General features: G+C 49.7%; 1 protein-coding gene across 2 annotated transcripts in view; it reads left to right on the top strand.

The window, feature by feature from the left end:
• Positions 1-13,948: 13,948 nt before the first annotated feature.
• The window catches only part of DRD2 (dopamine receptor D2), a 66,690-nt gene continuing 58,899 nt past the window's right edge, over positions 13,949-21,739 (top strand). Inside the window, exon 1 of one of the 2 annotated variants that reach the window (XM_021102111.2) lies at positions 13,949-14,125. Coding sequence is in view for 1 of the 2 variants with exons in the window: in XM_084974370.1 (XP_084830496.1) it covers positions 19,336-19,394 (59 nt within the window). In the remaining variant the exon portion in view is untranslated. Of the gene's footprint in view, positions 14,126-19,199; positions 19,395-21,739 lie in introns of those variants that run through there. The other variant, XM_084974370.1, reaches the window with a different exon arrangement.

Genomic DNA, 21,739 nt, shown 5'->3' with positions numbered 1-21,739 from the left:
GGCCAGGGATCGAACCCATAACCTCATGGTTCCTAGTCAGATTCGTTTCCACTGAGCAATGACAGAAACTCCAGGACTAGGTTTTTAATAATGGAAAGTGACAGGGACATTCATTTTCTCCCCAAAACATCATTAAATGATGGGGAAAAGGGATTCGACAGAACACGGTGGAAAGCAGTGACTGGAAAAAATTAACTTTCACATTTCTACTCCACTGAGTGGAGACTCTGCAGTCACCCCTGCACAGCACTCCAGTTAGTGCATTCTAAATAAAGCCTGTGGAGGGAAATTATTTTCAGAATTGTTTGCATGACTCTCCAGGACATGAAGCAATGGACATACTTCCATGCTATGGGAGTTCAGACAAACTGGAGGTCTTTTGGGGAAGAGGGGGCAATCTGGGAAAAGGTATCAGAAGCCTTAAAAAGTGCATAGGTTTGTTTGTGGTGTTTTTTTTTGTTTGTTTGTTTTTGTTTTTGTTTTGTTTTGTTTTTGTCTTTCTAGGGTCATACCTGTGGCACATGGAGGTTCCCAGGCTAGGGGTCAAATCGGAGCTATAGCCGCTGGCCTACACCACAGCTCAAAGCAATGCCAGATCCTTAACCCGCTGAGCAAGGCCAGGGATCGAACCTGTGTCCTCATGGGTACTAGTCAGATTTGTTTCCTCTGAGCCATGACAGGAACTCCAGAAAGTGCATAGCTTTGACCCAGCAGTTTTATTTTTAGGAACACATTTATTTACTTGACAGATGTTTATGGAGTACCAATTATGTGTCCAGCACTGAACACTGAACATTGAACAAGAGGGACGTGATCCCTGTCCTTAGGGACCTTATAAGGTCGTGAAGGGAAAGACGGGGAAACAGGATATTACAATAGAGCTCGAATCACATTCTAGTAGGATGAAGGGCAGGTGACAGAGACCACTGTGGGAAGGCTGTCTGACCCCATCTGTGGTGCTAATGGTGATGGCAGGGTGGCCGGGGAGGTTCATCTGAGGAAGTGACATGTGAAAGGCAAAAAAGTGAGCTAGGCATAAGATCACAGATGAAGAAAGAATGTTCTGGGCAGGAAGACTACATTCAAGATCACAGCTGCAGAGAGGGCACGGTGTCCTGAAGGAGCCCCACGAGGTTTGGTTTGGCCAGAAAGAGAAGGAAGACATCCGGGGGCTGTGCAAGAAAGAGCAATTCCTAACTGGGAAGTCTGCAGGGGAAACAGCGTTTAGGGGGAAAGATCCAAGTTTCAGCTAAGCTGGAAAGAGATGATCCATTCAGTTGAAGAGTCCGAGGGAACAGCGAAGCTGGTTTTCGGAAAAGTTGGTTCTGCAGGAAACTGTGGGATCCGGCATTGCAGTGGAGGAAGCCCAGACCGTGGGGGGACCGAGGTACATCAGGCACGGCTGGGCCCCTGGGGGAAAGAAGGTCCCAGGTATGTCTAGAAAGAGGGAAACCAAAGCCAAGAGAGTTAATTCCTGGGACTCTCACCATGTTGGGAAAACAAGAGATGTTCTTGGAGGTGAGGCAGCCCTAACTCGCTAGAAAAATATGAGGCCCTTAAGAAATGCTTAATAGAGTGAAGACACTGCCTCCATGAGCCACCTTCCTTTACTGGAAAGGGCGATGGCTCTCACCTGGTCCAGGCCAAGGACAAGTCAGCAGCCTCCTGTGCCACAGCATCCTCAACCCTATTGCTTCCCAACTTGGGAATGACTGTCCAGAAATGTCAAAAACTATGGCTCTGGGTTTTGATTTCTCATTCACTTTGATGGGGTTTACCTTGGCAATTAAATTACATATGTTATTTGCCGGGTTATCTTCTCCAATTAAGATGATAATTAGCTTCCATGTTCTACCAGGTGTTTATCAGCCTCTCCATGAAAAAGAGCTTAATGAAACACTCAGGACAGGTAATCACATTAACAAGGGGGAGCCCCTGGGGAGGATGTGAAATGTCTAACAATAGAGTGGAGAGTAATGGGACTTCATGGTGAACCGTAGTGACGGTCACAGATCCAACGGGGACTTGAAAGAGAGGCTGGGCCATCTGGGAAGAATAGCCACTCCTTCCCTTGGCAGGTCATGGAAACAGGGAGCTGGGCGATAGGCATTTAATAGAATGACAGCCAACAACAGCCTCTGCTGCTGCTAATGTTTGTCCAGTGCCTGCTGAGTACGAGGCATTGGAGCAGGGGCTCTAGGAGCGCTATGCCAAGTCGGCTTACTGAAACTTAGGGAGCGCTCCCCTCAGCTGTACTTTATTGACAAAGCAGCTAAGGCTCAAAGGGGTGCAGTAACGTGCCTGAGGTCATATTATGGCAGAGGAGGAGCAAATCTGAGACTGGAATTCTGGTTGAGAGGAGATATGATTCTCCGTGTGGCAGGAGGCTGATATAAAGCAGAGAGGTTCTGGTTTCGGTGACGCTGGCCGATAAGCCCACGTGGCTGCCACAAAAATGGCTTGGATGAAGGGCAGCAAATATGTGGCCCATAGACTGCCTGTCACCCCTCCCACTCTCACCACACCAGACATCTCTAATTTATCATGCTACTCTCTCCCACTGAGTACAGATGCAGCCTCATAACTCTTCTCACCACAGCACTCCGGGCAGTCACTAGGCTGATCAGAAAGGACATGTGAGATGCCGTCTCTTTGCCATCTCTGGCGTAGAGGCTCCAGGAATACACGAGGGACAGAGCACTGGGCTTGGCATTTGAGGGATCCAGCTTCGAATCCTGCTTCCGCTTCTTCAAACAGCTCCAGAGCCCATCTCGCCATCTGTGACATCAGGGTTGTGAGGATTAATTCAAACACCCACGTGGGAAGCACAGTGCTCGGGGCAGAGTAAGCCCCAGGAAAAGCCTTGTTGCCGCTTTTCACCTGCAGTGACCACCGTGTTCAGACTCGGATCCCGGGCAAGGGGTTTCTCAAACTCTGAGAAAACCTTGGAGGACAAAGGCAGTGACAGAACAGCCCGGATCCCAGGGCACGTGTGGAGAGTTGCAAGGTCCGGGGCAAGGGCCTGCGGGGATGAGAGTGATGATGGGATGAAGGGTGGTCCCTCCAGGTTTGCAGAAAGGCCCCCAGGAAATAGGCTTGGAAGCCACCTCATGCAGGGACTGAGAATCCCTGGGCCAAGCCCAACGACACAAATCCAAATGCATACCTGCCAAGGTGAGCTGGGCAGGATGACCTGACAGACGGCTCTAGTAACCCTGGGTGGCAGAATGTGTGCTAGGTAAATGGAACATGTCTTGCTCAATTTGGTCACTCTTTTCTGATGGGTTTGTGTTTGGTTTTCTTTTGATTTTCTAAAGTTGCAAGATGTCAACTTCTGTATTGATTTGAGGGGAGAAGGGGACTCCCCCCACCAAGGTGGGAGATGAGAGGGGTGCGGCAGAGTGGCCTGGATGCCAAGAGCCCCGAGGACAATGACCCTCCTGAGAGGGAATGGAGAAGAGCCAGGAAGGTGGAGTAGCCAGAAGGGGACTGGAGGTGATGTGTGGTGGGAGGTGATCGGGGAGCAGTCACCTGCAGACTCTGGCCTCTTCTCCTGCCTTTGAGCTCAGTCTCTTTTTATCAGATTTAATCAGACCCCTGTATGTCCCTCCTGAGTCCTGGTTTCTGGTCACCTCTGTTAGGTCTTTTTTTTTTTTTTTTTTTTTTTTTTTTGCTTTTTAGGGCCACACCCGCAGTATATGAAAGTTCCCAGGCTAGGGGTCTAATCGGAGCTATAGCTGCTGGCCTATGCCAAAACCACAGCAATGCAGGATCCGAGCCACATCTGCGACCTGCACCACAGCTCACGGCAATGCCAGATCCTTAACCCACTGAGCGAGGCCAGAGAACGAACCCACAACCTCATGGTTCCTTTCCTAGTCGGATTGGTTTCCGCTGCACCACCACGGGAACTCCTACCCCTGTTAGGTCTTGATCCGAAGTTGACGGAGGTGGGAGAGGTCTAGAAAGAGCCCCTCGTGGGAACAGTTACCAAGTCAGGGATCCCAGAGCAGAGAATCAGATCCGGGCACCAGGGTAGATTCTGTGTCTTACGGACAAGGAAGGAGACCATTATTCAGAATCAGGTCCCAGGCTTTCTTGGGTCCCCTCGAGTCAGTGTATGTGTGTGTTTGGGGTGAGGGAAGGAGGGCCATAAGGAAGATCATGGAAATAAAGTAATTAGAAATTTCAACCACATAGTCAGGCCTCATTGGTACCCTGGTGGGGGGGTATGGGGGTGGGACTTAACAACTAGGTTTTGCCAAAAGAATAGGAACCGAAGTCCTACTGGATTTTGCAGAGACCAGAACTAGAAGATTCGGTCAAATCCAAGCTCGCTCTAGGGATCAGGGCAGATCAGCACCCTCAGCAGTTTTCATCTTCACTGAAATGTTTTCCACTCCACGTGTCTGCTTCTTCGTGTTTACCTACTTCTCAGGCAATGGACTAACCCCCTCACTCTACTCACATCTTTGGCTCACTTATAATTTAGTTTGCTCATAAATGTCACTTACTCATGGTGGCTCATGGTCCCTGCCTCCCCCGATCTCCCTCTGCAGAAGTTTCTGCTCCTAACACCAACTGCATAATTTTTCCTCTGGAGAATTTCATAGTTCAAATTCTTTTAAAAAATTTTTAAAAAATTATTGTTGATTTATAATGTGCCAATTTCTGCTGTACAGCCAAGTGACTCAGTCATATATATACATATACATTCCTTTTTAAATATTGTTTTCCATCATGCTCTACCCCAGGGGATTGGGTATAGTTTCCTGTGCTATAAAGTGGGACCTCATTGCTTTTCCATTTTAAATGTAACAGTTCACATCTACTAACCCCGTATTCCCAGTCCATCCCACTCCCTCCCCTTCCCCCCTGGCAACCACAAGTCTGTTCTGTATGTCTGTGAGTCTGTTTCTATTTTGTAGATAGGTTCATTTGTGCCACATTTTGGATTCAACCTATAAGTGATATCATATGGTATTTGTCCTCTTTCTGACACACTTCACTTAGTATGATAATCACTCATAGTTCAAATTCTTATCAGAGGAATTCTAATTGGTCTAGTTCATCCCAGTTGTCTCAATTAAGGAAGACCTTTCTTCTTTTCTTTTTTTTTTTGTCTTTTGTCCTTTTAGGGCTGCCCTGGCAGCATATGGAGGTTCCCAGGCTAGGGGTTGAATCAGAGCTACAGCTGCCGGCCTACACCAGAGCCACAGCAACCCAGGATCCAAGCTGCATCTGCAACCCACACCACAGCTCATGGCAACGCTGGATCCTTAACCCACTGAGCGAGGCCAGGGATCGAACCCGAAACCTCATGGTTCCTAGTCAGATTCATTTCCGCTGCGCCATGATGGGAACTCCTGAGGAAGACTTTTAAGTCAGATGACCTCAGGGACTGGCTGTCCTGAGTTATCCAGCTATGAGAGGTGGAGTTTCTGCCTGAAGGCAGCCCGTGACCGCACCTGCACATCTGGTCTGTTCTCTGTCCAGATTGGAAACTCCCGGAGGGCAAGGCCTGGACACAGAGTAGTCCTTTAGCCTGAGACTCTGTTACTCCCTCCAGTATCAGTCAAGGATGGTCCTGAGTGAGGACTAGAGGGTGGGAGCTGAGTCTAACCTAGGGGTCCAAGGGTCCATGTACAGGGACCAAAGGGAAGCAGAGCCTGGTGGGCAGGCAGTGCCAGACAGCATTAGTCAGCCGAGGTCAACTCTGGACTTTATCCGTATCTTGGTGTCTAGGTAGAAAGACTGGTACCCGTGGATGGCTTCTTCTCAAACTTTACTTGGCACACTTGTAGAAGGAGACTTTCCCCCATGTAAGAGGTTTAAAAAGCATCCTAGAGCCGTTCGTTAGATAGGAAACATCTTCCCTCCACATTAGATTATGCTGCCTTCCAACTGCACATTGGTCTGGTATTTCATCTCTGTCCAGATCCCCAAAATCCAGTCACTGAGCAGGGCTCAGGCTAACCCTGAGTGGGCCCGTGCCTCCAGTGTGCCCATCCAGTTCCCACAAAGGCTCTATAGCCCCAGAGAGTTAGATAATCGTTATACTGCTGCACACGTGGCTTGGAGGTTAACACAGCCAGATGAAGGAAGCTGGGAGGAGCCACCTCTCACTTTTCCCCGTCTCTCCCTCCCCCTTCAAGCCCCTCTCTCCCTTCCCTAGTGCCTCAAAGTCAACTCAATTCCTTTCAAAAGCCCTGACAGGTTTTTTTGGGCTGCACCTGCAGCACACAAATTTCCCTGGCCAGGGATTGAACATGTGCCACTGCAGTGACCTGAGCCACAACAGTGGAAACACCAGATCCTTAACCTAAAAAAGCCACAACAGTTGAGCCCACCCATCCAGCCACCCTCTGTCCGCTCTCTGGATACTTGGACCTCCCTCTTCCCCAACCTCCAAGTCTCCTCATTCCTACTCCCATCCAAGCTTCCACACCCCAGAGACTCTTAGCTAGGAAGTTGGAAAGTAATTGAAATGAACCAACTCACAGTAAATTGGGTACAACCGTTGACTCTCCTTTAAGCCCTCTAGGGTTTTTGTACATTAAGCCAAAGGGATGACTAATTGGGGAGATTTGTTGAACATCTGCTCTGTGATGGGTTCCTTGCTGGGGGTGGGGATGTGTGAAGGGGATGCAGGTAAGCCGGGGCATCTCACTCTTTTCATCAAGAAGTAAGGCAAGAACACAGATAGCAATGTGATGAATGTTACAAAGAGGTACATTAGTTTATGCAAACCGAGGAGGGATGTTACGCCTGGGTGGGGTGAGGGAGATGATGAAAGACCTATGGAACACAACTATTTGAAGTGGACCCTGAAAGATCAGTGGGAATCAGATATATAGATTGGGGTGGGGTTGGGGGGAGTGTCAGTTATTTCAGACAAAGAGAGTAGTGTAAATACAGCCCTGGAGATGGGTCTGGAACAGGACGCAGTGAAAATTTTCATGTCCAAGGAAGACGCTTCTGCTTGAAAGTAGGCAGAGAAAGGGATTTCTTTAAGTTCCATTCCTTGGCTTGTTTCTTCAAGGTCTCCAATGCCTCTTCCCACCATCCCCCATCCAGTCCGGTCCCTCCCTCACTGGAGGAAAGGGCCAGGTGCTGTTTCATCCCACTCTAAGGGCTTTCCTTGCATCACTTCCCAGCAACCTAGCTCCCAACTGACTCTCCAAATCTGTGGGCAGCCCTACCTACCATCAGATCTACTGAAGCCCAGGTGACAGAGCTGGGGGCCCTCTATGGAGCTTCGGAGCAGAGCCCCAGTCCTTCCCAATGGTTCCTTTCCCTCTCCCAATCAAGTTGACCCTTCCCAAGTACTTGGCTTCTGTATCTACATTAGAAGTCCTCCCCTGAAGAACTTACCCTCTATTCATGCCTAATTACCATGAAACACAATAATAATATGTATAGCACTAAATGTGTCAGATCAACTTTGCTCAAAGTTTTGCTTCATTACAACACCAAGCTTGATTCACGTACACTGAGTGTTTAACCTGTCCAGGCTTTGGCTCCCACAGCGATAAAATGAGGGGCATGGATTAGATTAGCATTTCCCCATTTGGCTGGTGCTTAGAACCACTGCTTGGCGTTTTAGAAATACCAGAAAATCCCCTCCTTAAATTCTGATCCAGTAAGTCTGGCATTAGGGTCCCAGACATGTATTTTTCTTTTAGTTTCCCAGGTGTTTGCATTGTGCCCAAACTAAGGACAAATTTAGGGAACTTTAGGGTAGATCATTTCTGTGACTCTTTCCAAAACTCATTGATTCATTCACTGCAGAGGGGGAACACTAGCAGAGACGAAGCTTCAGAGAGGCAAGGGATAGCTGTGGCAGATTTAAATCCATTTTAACAAGATTAGAATTTATCTCAAAGGCAAGGGAAAGACTTTGGAGGGTTTTAAGCAGGGGTGACATGATCAAATTTATGTTTTCAAAACAGCATTCTTACGCAGTGGGGAGGACTGGTTGGACGTAGGAGACCAGAGAAAAGTCTCTGGTAGTAACTGCTCGAGATGATGATGTAGACCTGGATCGCAGTGGTGACAGTGACAGTGGACAGTGGATTTGCGTGGCATTCAGCTAGTGGAGTGGATGGGACTGAATCATTTCTGGTTTCCTCTGCATCTGGGATATAGCGGATTATGGTTGTTTGGCTCTGCAGCCTTTCTCCCTGCCTAAACTGGAGAGCCCCTCACTGGGTGGTTCTGGGTTGGCTCAATGAGAGGAAGGTGCCCCAGATTTTGACTCAGGAGCTGGTGATGTAGAGAAGCAGGGACAGCGGAGCATCCATTCTAGAGGCAGCACAAAAAGCCATGACTTTCAGTCTCTTTAAGTAGCATGACAGAGTAGGGGGGAGGGAGTGGGGATGCCAGTGTCTGACACCAGCAGCAGTGGTGGTGGTGGTGGTGCCATTTGGCGCCCCTGTGTTCACCTGCAATAACTGAGTTCTCACTGGACCCCTGGGTAGACTTGATTTTGGGTGAAGACCTAACAGCAACTAGCTCTTTTCTTGCTCCCTGCTTCATAAGGCTGGTGTTCTAATCCCCCTTGGGATTCTGTGAGCTACTACAGTATTTTCAAGGACATTCTTTTCTGTATAAACTGCCCAAACTGTTTCTTCCATGCATGTTCCCTAACTGATACTTTGGCTGTGAGAGAGGCAGCGAGGGCACGAGCAGTGGGTAGAGTCCTCAGCCATGGCGAAGGCAAACACATACAAAGGCAAAGGACGTGAGAAAGGACTCCGAAAGCTGCTGGTTGGCTTATGGGCTAAAAACGTCTGTGTGTCTGATTTGTTCACCCTCAGTAAGAAAAGCTCTTATTGAGTTTTTCTTCATTCTTGGAGATTTTCCTAAATGGTACAATCCCCTTCAAATCCCGAAGGCTTGAATGTGCAGACTATATGAAAAGGATTATCTCAGTTTCATCGCCTGTTCCCACCTTCTGGAAGAGGAAACCCTTTAGGAAGCTTCCCAGCGCTCGTCCCAATTCATGATATTCCTGACATCATAAGGCTGTTGGAAAGTAGCTTGGATCTCAGAAAGGGCTGAGGAATTCCAAAGCAATACTAAGTGAACTTCCCTACATACAACTTCAGAAGGTCTATGTAAATTGTTTGTTTTCTATGGGTAGACATTTTTCCACCTATTTAATACCTGGTAATTTTCAAGATGTTTTATTTTATTTTCACATATATGGAGACTTCAGTGGCTACTGAAACACAAGATTTATATGTTTTCAGTTGTAGTAAAATATGCATAACAAATCATCTAGCACCTTAATGTACAGGTCCGTGGCATTAAGTGCATTCACATTGCTGGGCAACCATCGCCAGCATCCATCTCCAGAACGATTGCATCTTCCCGAACAGCAACTCTGTACCTTCTCAATGCAAACTCCCTATTCACCACTCCCTCCAGCCCCTGGCAACTACTACTTGAATCCCTTCTTTCGGTACTTCATGGAAGTGGGGTCCCACAATATTTGTCCTTTTGGGACTGGGTTATTTCATTAGCATATTGTCCTCAACGTTCATCCATCTTGCAGCATGTGACAGGATTCCTCGCCTTGTAAGGCTGAATAACATCTCACTGTGTGGATAAACTACGTTTTGTTTATCCTTTCATCTGTTGATGGACCCCTGGGTTGCTTCTACCTTCTGGTTGTTGTGAATAACGCTGCTCTGAACATGGGTGGGCAAATAAGGTGTGTATTTTTATGATCTCTTCCCATCAAGCAATTAAATAAATTTTTCATGTGGATAACTGCATTTTTAATTTATCTGTTTTGTTGTAACTCTGCAGAATTGTATAACAGACTATTTAAAAAGTGGGGCACACCTGTATTCTTTTTGTTTCAGAATAGGAGGATGCAAAGAACATTGACAAATGTCCATTTCACACTGAGGTGGAAAAGCCCAGCGAGGAAATCAGTCTCTAAGGGTGAATTGCACATGGAGACGTCAAAACTCTCAGGTAACTCTCTCTGTTCTCCCGTCTTGGTCAAAGAGAGAGGCCAGAACCTCTCCTTTGAAAAGAATCCTTTCCTTCTCCACCCCCCCCCCCCCCCCCCGCGCCTTAGGAAGACCAGCCTCTCTTTCCTTTGGTCCTTTCACTAGGGCTATCCCGACACAGGGGTGTGGGTCTCTCGGCAATGTCTGTAACCAAAGTTCTCTACCTCTCTAAAGTTTTCTGCACTTTGGTAAAAATAATAGAGTTTAAAAAGGAAACGTGCCTTTTCTTTTTGCTCTCACACCTTCTCTGATCCAGAAGGATGGCCACCTTGGCGATCCTCCTCAGAGTTACTTGCAAATGGGAAAGGAAGTAATGACAAAAGAGAGGAGGGCGAGGAAAGAAACAGCCCCAGGGCTTGAAAACAGGGGCTTAGTCTTCATCTGCAATCTGAAAAGTAGGTGGGAATCCCACATAGAGCTGTATGCGTTTCCTTCCCTTCTCATTGGAATTTTCAGAAACAGCAGAACACAGGCAAAATGTATGGACTGAGCACCAGTATGTCTGTTGTCATTCCCACTTAATCTTCACGATAGGCTGAAATCAGGATCTGTACCGGGACTTTGCCAGCTAAGGAAACTGAGGCTCAGAGACAAGGTTGTGGAGTGTTGCCATGAACCAAGTCCATGACTCCAACAGTGTTGCCTCCCTGACCCTGCTCTGCTTCCATCTCCTCCAGTGAGGGTATTTCCCTTATTTTCTGTGGAACAATCCTCTGAAGGGGGCCTGTGATGGTCTGTCTGTGTGTCTCTCTGTGGTTACCTCAGAGTTTGACAGAGACCCGCAAGGGACTCTCCCTTCCAAGCCCCAGACATGTCTCCTCTTTCAGCTCAGAGGCTGTTCTTGGAGCACAGAGGAGCGTTCTAGATCTTTCCTCCTTTCTGTTGGGTCCAACCTTTAGTTTCTTCATTACTCCCTAAACTCCTACCAGCCTCAACCCATCCTCTGTCCCTAACAGCCATTACTAATCATCTGCTCACCATTTTCAACAACAAAGAATAGAAATAAAGATGTAGATAGCACATCAGAAACAACTTCCTGACTCTGGAAGGTTCTGGAACATATAGAAACACAAGGAGGCTCTTGTGTCCCCCTTTCCAGGAAAGCTATAAGGAAAAAGGCCTCCCTGCCCCCACTGGCCTGCTCAGACTGGGTACAGTTCTGCCTGGAGGGGAGGGAAGGCACCAAATGACCTCCAGAGGGCCCTGCCCACCAGGGAAGCAGGAAGCAGGAGCCTCCTGGTGCGGTCTCTGGACTGCCCGCCCGCTTGGCCATAGATGCTCCCTGTCATCAGTCACTCAGGGCATCTGTTTGCTGTGCCGCTTGTTTAAAGAGCGAGGCGTCTGCTAATTGAAAACTAAAAGATCCATCCGTCTCACTCAGAGCCAGCGTGAAATCCACTCAGCCATGCGAGATCAGGGTAGAAAAGGCAGCACAGAGCTACTGCGTCTTTGGGTCGATGCTCCCCACAGAGGGTCGTCTTCTGCTTCCTGAATGAGCCGGGCTGCCCTCCCCACCTTGGGCAGCCAGGGCCCGCCCACAGTATAGTTTATCAAATACTTCCTCATCTATTATCCTCAATGCGATTCAGAAACAAAGGTATTTTTAGCCCCAATTTAAAGATGGGGGATCTGAGGCTTAGAGAGATTGAACTATTTAGTCAGGGTCACACAACTGGTAGGTGACAGAAGAACATCAATCCAGGGCCTCTGACTGGTCAGGAGATAGGTGGCCTGTCCACTGGGTGACTCTGTTCCTGGACCGAAGTAGAGGTGCTGAGCTGGGAACCACCAAGCATTTCCTTAAGTGGATTTTAACCCTGGGGAAAAAAAAATGACCTGAGGGCATATGAGGGGGAATACTGAAATTTCAACCATGTCTGCAATATTTTATTGCTGTAAAAGCAAATATAGCAAAATGTTAGGATCCTTATCTGTTGTGATATCTCCCTATCAAGCCTGCAGGAGGACTGGGGACAATCTAGCCCCAAATATAGTGCCAAAAGCAAGGAGCAGCGGAAGAGGCTCACTGAGCCCACTTCCATCCTCTGCCCCTTCCCTCTGCCTCCAGAGACGGGGGATGGATTGGTCTGAGCCTCGGGAGATGGGGAACTGGTCCAACACTGGAGCTCACTGGCATCTGGAAGGGACTCTATTTCTCTGGGCTTCAGTTTCTTCTTGCAGAGCGATGAGAGTGGGGAGGTCAGATGAATGCTAAAAATTTTTCCAACTCCAATTTTCGTTTTTTTTTAGGGATGCCCCCGCAGCATGTGGAGCTTCCCAGGCTAGGGGTCAAATCAGAGCTACAGCGGCTGGCCTACTCCACAGCCACAGCCATGCCAGATCAGAGCCGCATCTGAGACCCACACCACAGCTCATGGCAATGGCAGATCCTTAACCCACTGAGCGAGGCCAGGGATCAAACCCACAACGTCATGGTTCCTAGTTGGATTCGTTTCTGCTGCGCCATGACGGGAACTCCCAACTCTAATTTTCAATACGTGTGTGTCATTGGAGGCAATGCTGACTCAGATTTAACTTTTGTGGCCTAGAGCCCCAAGCCCTGAAGCAACCGGACTCCAGCTAGGATGGACCAGCTCCTCGATATGTATGTTTAGCTCTTTATCTATGATGTTGCTCCAGCCTGGAATGGTGCCTTCTCCCCCTGGGGAAGGGGCACTGCTTCTTCAATACTTAGCCCTGTGAGGTTTCTCTTTTTGTGTGTTCCACAGCACCTGCTCAAGCCACAGGTGTGTCGCAGGTGTTTCTAGGAGGTCTCCACTCTGGACTGGCAGGCCAGGAGAGCAGGAGTCTTGTGTCCTCTCTGTGACCCCCCCCCCCAAATCTGCCACAGAGCCTGGCAAAGGAAGGACAGTCAGCAACTACAGTTAACCCTTGAACAACGATGGGGTTAGGGCACCAACCCTCAAAAATCCACATGTAATTTACAGACTGCCCTCCTAATCCAAGTTTGGGAGTGAGTGGATTGAACACACCCCCAATAGTGTAGCACTGCACCACTTACTGTTGAAAAACATCCCAGTATATGTGGATCTGTGAAGCTGGAATCTAATCGCAAAAGCAGTAATAAAGGGAAGGGGGAAAGGTGAGAGGAAGGCCATTTCTCTGAAGCCCAAAGACCAGGGGCAGAAGACCAGCAACAGAACAGCCCTCACCACCACCTTCCCTTCTCCTGTGCCCCCCCCAACTCCGTTTGGAGTCAAAGGTGAGCTGGAATCCTGGGTCCTCCTTTTGAATTTCCATCTTAGGTCAATTCCAAGCAGGCTTTCCCCTGGAAGATTAAGCAAAAGAATTTAGCACAGAACTAACCAAAGGTTAGAAGATAGGTCCTTGGACCAGGCTCCTCTTTCCCTGACCTCTTGGATGCAAAGTGCCTCCCCCAACCCTTGTCCTCTTGAAATGGAGTTTTAACTAAAGACCACCCCCCCCCTCCCCTGGCTAAGAAGGCAGCTACACTCTGACTCCTCAAAGGAGGGAACAGACAAGCAGGCCATGAGGACACCTGTCACCGCAGCCCTGCATGTATAGGGTGTTACTTTGGGGTTGTGGAGGGATCGCTGGGCTCCGACCTGCCTCAAAGCCAGGGATGGCAGCATCTCCCACACACGAAACCCTCCTCGCAGTCTGGGCGCTCAGGGCCCGCGCTCAAGCGCGCAGGGGGAGGGGCGGGGCCTGTCTCAGGGGCGGGGCCCGAGGCGCCCCATGGCCCCGCCCCCTCCCTCCCGCGCTCCCTGCGCTCAGGAGCCGCTGCTCTGTCCAGCTTCAGTGCTGAAGCCGGTCGCCTGCTGCGCGCACCGCGCCGCCTCCGCGCCGGGTCCCTGCGCCTCACGCCCGCCCCGCGCCGGCCCCGCCCCACCCCGCCCCGCCGCGGCCGGTCCACTGCTCCCAGCGGGTCCGAGCCGGCCGAGCGGCTGCCCGCCGGGGCTCTGAACGGCGCGGCGGGGCCGGGAGCCAGGGACCCGCCGAGGAGAGCGGCGGCCCCTGACGGCTGCCGGAGGGGCGGCCGAGCGTGGATGCAGCGGGAGCCGGAAGCCTCGAGCAGCCGGCGCCGTCTCTGCCCCCGGGCGCCCTATGGCTTGAAGGTAAGTGCCGGCAGGATGCAGCGACTGGTGACTCGAGCCCAGGCACAGTCCCTGGGAGAGGAGGAGGGAGCTCGGAGGGCGGCGCGCCTAGGATCAGAAGTTTGTCCGGCCACTCTGGCGCCTTCTACCCGAGGACCAACCCCACCTGCAGTCGGGCTCTCCCCGACTCTCCGTCGGGCCATTTGGCCGGGGACAAGGGGAACACAGCGCTGTCCTCCCCTCTCGCACCCTCTTGGCATCCTTCGCGCCACCGGGGCGCGAATCCTCGCTCTGGGCACCAGCTAGTAAGACGGGGGCGGCCTCCCCGCGGAGCGCTCAGAGCGAGCCCCCCGGAGCCGCGGCTTCACAGGGTGGCCGGCTTCCGGACCATCTCGGGGTGAGGGGGCACTTTCCGCCGGCACCCGACTCTGGGACCCCAGGGCGAGCGGGCAGAGTTTCCAACTGCCCCATAGGGAGAAGGGTTGTTTTCGCATCTCCACATTTAAGTGACTTGAGACTTTTCAGCTTCTAAGGACCGAAGCCAAGGGTAGGGGAGAGGCTGGTTCTCGCTCTACTCTCCTACACCCTAATGTGCCGCTTGGTTCTGAATTTACGTTCTCCTTCGTCATCTCGGTTTGAGATTCAGTCGAGGAGGGAGGCTGGGGTTTCAAACCCATCTCGACCTGGGAATGGGGGTGATGATGGGGGCAGAGGAGGAGGGTGACTCCTACTCTGGAATGGACCAGGAGCCTAGATAGGGCGATGCTCAGAGATAAGAGACGGCTCTGAGGGCCAGACAGAGCGCGTGCCCATCCCCGCCTTCAGCGGGCAGCCTGTACGCGCTTTCTCTTGAAGAGCAGAGGTAAGAAGGTGCGTGTGTGTCTACACAACAGGCTTCGCCATGGACACAAATCACAGCACTGCAGCTCCATAGGGACAGGCCCTTTCTCTCAGCCATAGGGAAGCTATCTGAGTGAGTCACTCTCTCGCCCCACCTAGCTTTTTTTTGTCCTGGAGGCTCCTGTGGTTGGTGCCATGCGAGACACTTTGCGGATCCTCTCTAGTTCCTTCTGCAAATCCAATCATTTCTGGATTTTGACCAGGCTACAGACCTCTCAGGCTAATTCTTGCTCCCCTCCAGGAACTATGTGATTCTTCCCCCTTCAGATGCAAATACTCTGCTTATTCCTGATTCATCCTGCAGCTTTAGGATCATTTGGGGGAAAAAAGTCATTCTTCTTATTTTTTCTCTGTTGCTGCTATTTGATGAAGGTGGGCAGAGAGAGAGAGGCCCATTGTGAATGTGACTAATCATAAGAGAATCAGTAAAGCCGATTTGCTGGGTCCTGGCCCCCTGTCGTGGACTTCTCTGCTCAGTGTTAACGATTCCTGGCATATTCCTGGGAGGGGGTGTTGATGCCATCCCTGAGATCAGACAGCTGACAGGGAAGACATTTGAGAGGGTTAGACCAAGAGCCAAGCGAGGGCCAGACTGGCTCCAGCCTCGGTCCCCTGAAGAACGTTCTCAGTTCCTTGTCTTCCCAGCACAGCCTGAAGGGAAACGATGCCTGGAACATGGGGTACTCGGATTCGTGGCAGAGGTCTGGGACAGTCTTTCTGTAAGGGCTGGTTTTTGTTTTAATGAACTTTGTGTATCTAAATCACCCGGGAAGATGGTTAAAAAAAAAAAATCATGTTTCTGGTTCTTGTCTGAAGAACTGTTGAATAAGAATTTCAAGCTGAGGCCTAAAAATGTATATTTTAACAATATTTCTGGATGATTCATATGTACATTGGGTTAAGAAATCATCTCTCGTACAAGTTCATACTTCTCGGATTAGAAGGGGCAGCATGGTTAAAGCCTTTAATTGACCTCTTTGTCTTTTGTAGTAATGCATGTGCAGCTCTTCGGGTGTGAGACTGGTGGTGAAGGGAAGACCCCCCCCCCCCATTTCAGTCTTTTTACTGCAATAGAGGATGCAGTCCAACCTCTTTTCTCACAGGATTTGGGCTTTCCTTCTTTCTGAAACAGATTTTTGGCCTCTCTAAGAATCATCAATATGGTTTTACATTGACCTGTATAAATACCAAGGCTCCTTTGGGGGCTGCCCTGTATATTCTTCTCCCCTCCCCTCCTGGGGGGGGGGAATTATCATCTTTTAGTATGCATGTGCTGTGATCTGCTAACCCAGCCACTCCTGAAATGCCAAGAAGTGATTAGTTCAGCTTAGTAGCACGCCACGTTCCCTCAGGCTGGTAGCCACTCGTGCCCTGCTGGCAGTGACATATTGACTGTATTGATTTGGTTCTTGTGCTCCATAAAAGCTCGGAAGCTTGTAGGGGTAAATAAGCCCAGTAATGATGTTTGTGGGCTAGTCAGTGTTCTGCCTTCACCTGCAAGCTTGAGTTACGTCCGTCTAGAACAGGCAATGATGTAGGAGAATCTGAACTTGAGAGAAACCCTCTGTTCTTCCTTCTATCAGTAGAAACAAAGGGAACTCAGGATCTCATAGGAAATACGGCCTCCTATATACCTAGTATTGACCTGTCGAAGCTAGACGGGTCTAAGGTCACTGTTCTCTGAGTAAACATGTGTAAGGGGAGAGGCGTGTGGATTCAGTCTGGAAGGAGCTGTCTCCATTTTCCCTGCAAGCGGAAGTCATGTTTTGGTGTGGAGGAAGAAGCCTGGCTGTGACAGTGGCACAGAGTATGTGCGTGGCAGGGGTAGGGGGTGGAGAGGAGGATGAGACTTCCTTGAGCCAATCCTGCCCCTTCCGGTGGCTCGTATTTTCTGACCTGCCTCCCACCGCTTCTCTCTCCCTTGTAGCTTAATACCCATGAATCCCCACCAGGGAAGGTGTTTTAGCACCGAGGAAGGGAGAAGAGAATCAAAGTTGAGGTTCTAGGAGTTCCCATTGTGTCTCAGCGGGTTAAGAACCCAACTAGTATCCATGAGGATGTGTCTTCAGTCTCTGCCCCTGCTCAGTGGGTTAAGGATCCAGCGTTGCCGTGAACTGTGGCATATGTCATAGATGCCACTCAGATCTGGCGTGGATGTGGCTGTGGCTGTGGCTGTGGCATAGGCCCTGGGCTGCAGCTCCAATTCGACCTTAGCCTGGGAACTGCCATATGCTGCAGGTGTGGCCCTAAAAAGAAAAAAAAAAGTTGAGGTTTTATAATGCCAGGACCCCAAACTATATCTCCAGTATCTTTCAGAATTAGGTTGTGTAGCACAGATGCCAGTAACCTAAGCTTTGAGGTCTTAAAAAGAACAGGATGACTGCCTGCTCAGTCCCATCTTCCCCTCAACGCTGCTATCAGAGCCCTAAAATCCTCGGACCTCCTCCGACGTCCCTGGATGCTTCTGCTCCTAAAAAAGGCAGCCTTTTCTTTAGTCCAGAAAGATGACGGTCTCGCTGCTGTTATTCAAATTCTCTACAAAGGCAGTGGTATAAGCGTTTTAGTTCCAGGGCACCAGGATTGAGCTTGTCTAGCCTACCAGGAGCTCTGCTTAGCAGGAAAGCACCCTGCATCCAGCAAATTTCTGGGAAGCCACAGGCAGCAGGAAGGGCACAGCCTGGGTCAGCTTCCCAGCCGGCATCCTCCCCTGTATGGGGCCTCTCACTTAGCTGAACCCCAGTACCATCACTCCCCCTTCTCCTCTCCAACAGGGTCTCTTCTGGCCCTGGGAGGTCTTCAGGCTTCCTTCCCTTAGAGATTATGGATGAGCTCCCCAGCACCTCAGGATACTCAATAGACCCCCTAAGGGTGTGCACGTTGCTTCTTTACCAGTTCTGGGTGGTAGACTGATGTTATCTCTAGCCTTTTTAATTACTCCAGTGGTGTCAGCATCTAATGTTAACACACCAGTGCCTCTAACCTGGGCCCCATCACCAATATAATTGAAGATTTCTTTCTTGTTTTTTTTTGTTTTTTTTTTTTGGCAATGGAATTATATTATCTAAATGCATAGGCTCGAAAAATAGCTTGATTATAGTGTCAGTACATGTGGGTGGAGGAGTAAAACTACACGATTCAGCCACTTAGTTTGCTCCTCGTCGGGTCCAGAGAGAGGAGGGAAGCTTGCCCTTCTGGTCTGCACTTTTTCCCCCTTCTTCTCCCTTTCACCTCAATCTGACAAATGGGGTAAATCAACACCCTGGGCAGCTGGGATATCCCCTGGGAGAGTGCTCCCTAGGAGACAAGGGGTTTTTCTCTGGAGGAACAGATGCCTCTGCTGGCTTCAGGGGAACAGGGAGGAGCCAGAGATGACGCACTGGGGCCTGGGAACTCCCCCCTCCCCTGGATGGAAGAGGCTGTGCCTCTGCAGAATCCCAAACTCGGAGCCCTGGAGGGCACAGGGGCATCTGAGAGCGGGGGTCAGTGTAATAGTGGGTGTGGGAGCCAAGAGGACAAGTAAAGTCTTGTAAGGGGCCCCTTGCAAGTGGCTGATGTTAAATAGGCACGGATAAGGCGTTAGCTTCAGGCCGATGGGCTATTTGTTATAATCTGACGGCCCTTGCAGGATTTTCACTTTTTCCAGCAAAAGGCAGGGGAATTCTTTGCTGTCTGCAGTGGTGTGGAGGGAAAGGATACAGGACCCCTGGCTTTTTTCCCCTGGAGTCCCCTGAGTGATGTCTGCCTATTCCCAGACAGAGGATGGTTGGTGAGGTCAGGCCCACTCAGCCCCCAGGGGCCCTGTCAATAAGCCTACAGCCAGCTTGGGCAGACCTGCCTTCCAGGGTGCTGTGGCTCAGCACAGAAGGGCAGCCACAGCCCCCAAGGACAGTCCCCTGAGAAGTCTGGGAGCCACAGTGAGTCCTGGGGACTGTCCATTTGTCACTGGGCTCCTTCAGAACCTGCCTGCCCTTCTCATTTCCACCCCCGCCTTGTTGTTACTGTTTGGATCCTAAGTGGCCCAGCAGGGGAAAGGCATTAGAAATGAAATTATTTTTGTTACACGCTGTATAATTGCCTCCTCTCCTTTCTGTTACCCCAGGCAGCGACATCACTAGCAATTCCCCGGGAGCCTTTGGTCTGGGCAAGTGGCTCACTCACAGGCTTCCTTAGCAGGGCTGCTTTTGACAAGCGGTCCTGCTCTCCAGTCCCTCCATCGCTGCCCTAATCATCATAGCAGCCTCCATTTATCGTGCATTTGCTGTGTGCAGGGTACTGTGCTGAGCCTGGGATGTACGTTTTTTTATTTCAACTCCTGATCCTGCAACAACTCTATGAAACAGGCTCTGTTGTTGTCCTCATTTGACGGAAGAAGAAGTGGAGGCTTAGAGAGGTAAGTGGCTTGCCCAAGGTCATGGGACTAACAGGGAGCTTCAAAGCCAAACTGATGCTAAAACAATACTTCTCTGTAACCTGTGTAAGTGGCATACAGAATAAGAAAGGGAAAAGAATGATACGGATAAGGGGGCCCTTTCTTTGATAAACTGAACTGACCATGAGCTTTGCATTTGATACCAGGAAAGGAAGAGATAGCAGAGGGAGAGGAGTGGATGAAATGACTTCTTGGGATTCTTAAAGTTGAAGACCATCTAAGAAAAAGTTCTGTCCTCCATCTGAGAGTCTTTGGGTGAAATGCACTGGGAATGAACTTTCGCAAGGCCTGGGAGCAGAAGGGGGAGGCAGGAGCAGAAAGAGTCAGGGTCAGCTCAGCTGGAAAGCTTGAGGGGAGGGGCGGGAGAGGCGGTGTAGCTTTCCCGAAAAACTCTGAGGCTGCGATAACATCACCTCCTGTTTCATACCTCTTTTGAGGTGAACTGAACTGTCATCACAAGATGCAACCCAGACTTCTCCCAACCTTTAGGCCTTTGGTGTTGCTTTCTTATGACCACAGGATGAAACTTGTCAACGTCTCCAACACGAAGCTCCTTGATTTTACAGAGACGGCAGGGGTGGGATGGCTGGTGTGGGACCCTGCATAGACAAAGGAGTGACTCATGAGCGCTGTCTTGGAGGAGAGTGCTTTTCTGGTGGACAGTGACAGTAGGGGCCTGGGTGGCCGCAGGCAAGGCACATCAACTTCTTCAGGAACAAAATAAGAGAACTGTTCATATGCTGCCTACAAGACTGGAATTCCTAAGATTCGATGGCACTGAAGGCTCTACTGAAATGATGGACTAATGGTGTTGACCCCATAATGAGCTAGAAGACTTCTAGCCTGTGTTGTTGAATCTCACCATGAATTCTATGAATTACATTTACCAGCATTTGAGTCCTTATTTAAACCCTTTACAAACAGCTTAGTGGAGTTCCTGTTGTGGCTCAGTCAGTTAAGAACTGACATGGTATCCGTGAGGATGCAGGTTTGATCCCTGGCCTTGCTCAGTGGGTTAAGGATCTGGCATTGCCAAAAGCTGCAATGTGGGTCTCAGAGGTGGCTTGGATCCTGCATGGCAGTGGCTGTGGCTGTGGTTTAGGCTGGCATCTACAACTCTGATTCCACCCCACCCTGGGAACTTCCGTAAGTCACAGGTATAGCTGTAAAAACACCAAAAAACAGCTTAGTATGGTAATTAAGGCTGTGCGCTCGGGGTTAGACTGCCAGAATTTGAATCCTGACCATTATACTTACTAGCTGTATTGCCTTAAGTAAGTTGGTTAACCCTGTCATCTTGTGTTTTCTCTTTGTAAGTGGGGGTATTAATACTGACTTCATTGGATTAATTAAGGCATTTAGATATAAGACATTTGAGAGTCCCTGGCAAAAGCAAACGCTCCATAAATGTTAACTGTATTGACTGTTACTGTTATCATTGTGAAATTTGAGGTTGAACATTTTCAGCCATTTTTCTTTTGCATGGATTCAGCACCTGATTTTACATCTCTGAAATTAAGCATTTTTCTAAAACTCTCACAAAAGTCAAGCTTACCTTTCTTCTTACACTTTCTTTCTTTTTTTTTTTTTTTGTCTTTTTGCCTTTTCTAGGGCCGCTCCCACAGCATGTGGAGGTTCCCAGGCTAGAGGTCTAATGGGAGCTGTAGCCATCGGCCTACGCCAGAGCCACAGCAACGTGGGATCCGAGCTGTGTCTGCAACCCACACCACAGCTCATGGCAACTCCGGATCCTTAATCCACTGAGCAAGGCCGGGGACCGAACCTGCAACCTCATGGTTCCTAGTCAGATTCATTAACCACTGAGCCACAACGAGAACTCCGTTACACTTTCCATTTATCTGCACCATGGTTCTTTGGCCCTCGCCTGTCAGAAGCTCTTACTCATCTTGAGCGAGAGGGATTCCAGTTGCTTGTCTTGCCATTGAATTAGGTTCTGCTGAACTCCCATCTTCTCATGCCCAAGCTGGGAAGAGGCATTGGTCTTCATGGTGATGGTTTTGCACAGCTTCAGTTTTCTTCCTGGCCTCCCAGGTCCTTCATCTGCCTCCTCATGATTGGAGACTTCTTGATTGTCATCATTACGTGGTGTGGTGCACACTGGCATGGACCACTTTTTATTAAAAAGAAAAGAAAAGGAGGATATACTGGTGCCCAAGAACACAGAGACTTTCTTTTTCTCCCTGGGTTGAGAGGCTAAAGAACTTCACCCTGAGAAGATCCTCACAGCCCTGGCAGAAATTCACACTTTCCATCTTTTGGAGTCATTAATGACAGGAGCAACTGCT

This window comes from Sus scrofa, chromosome 9, assembly GCF_054392235.1.
Source record: "Sus scrofa isolate SSC_HxYL_T2T_F1_AM1 chromosome 9, Sscrofa_HxYL_maternal_Yorkshire_Landrace_v2.0, whole genome shotgun sequence".
Lineage (NCBI taxonomy): Eukaryota > Metazoa > Chordata > Mammalia > Artiodactyla > Suidae > Sus > Sus scrofa.
This window is presented reverse-complemented; position numbering and strand designations above follow the sequence as displayed.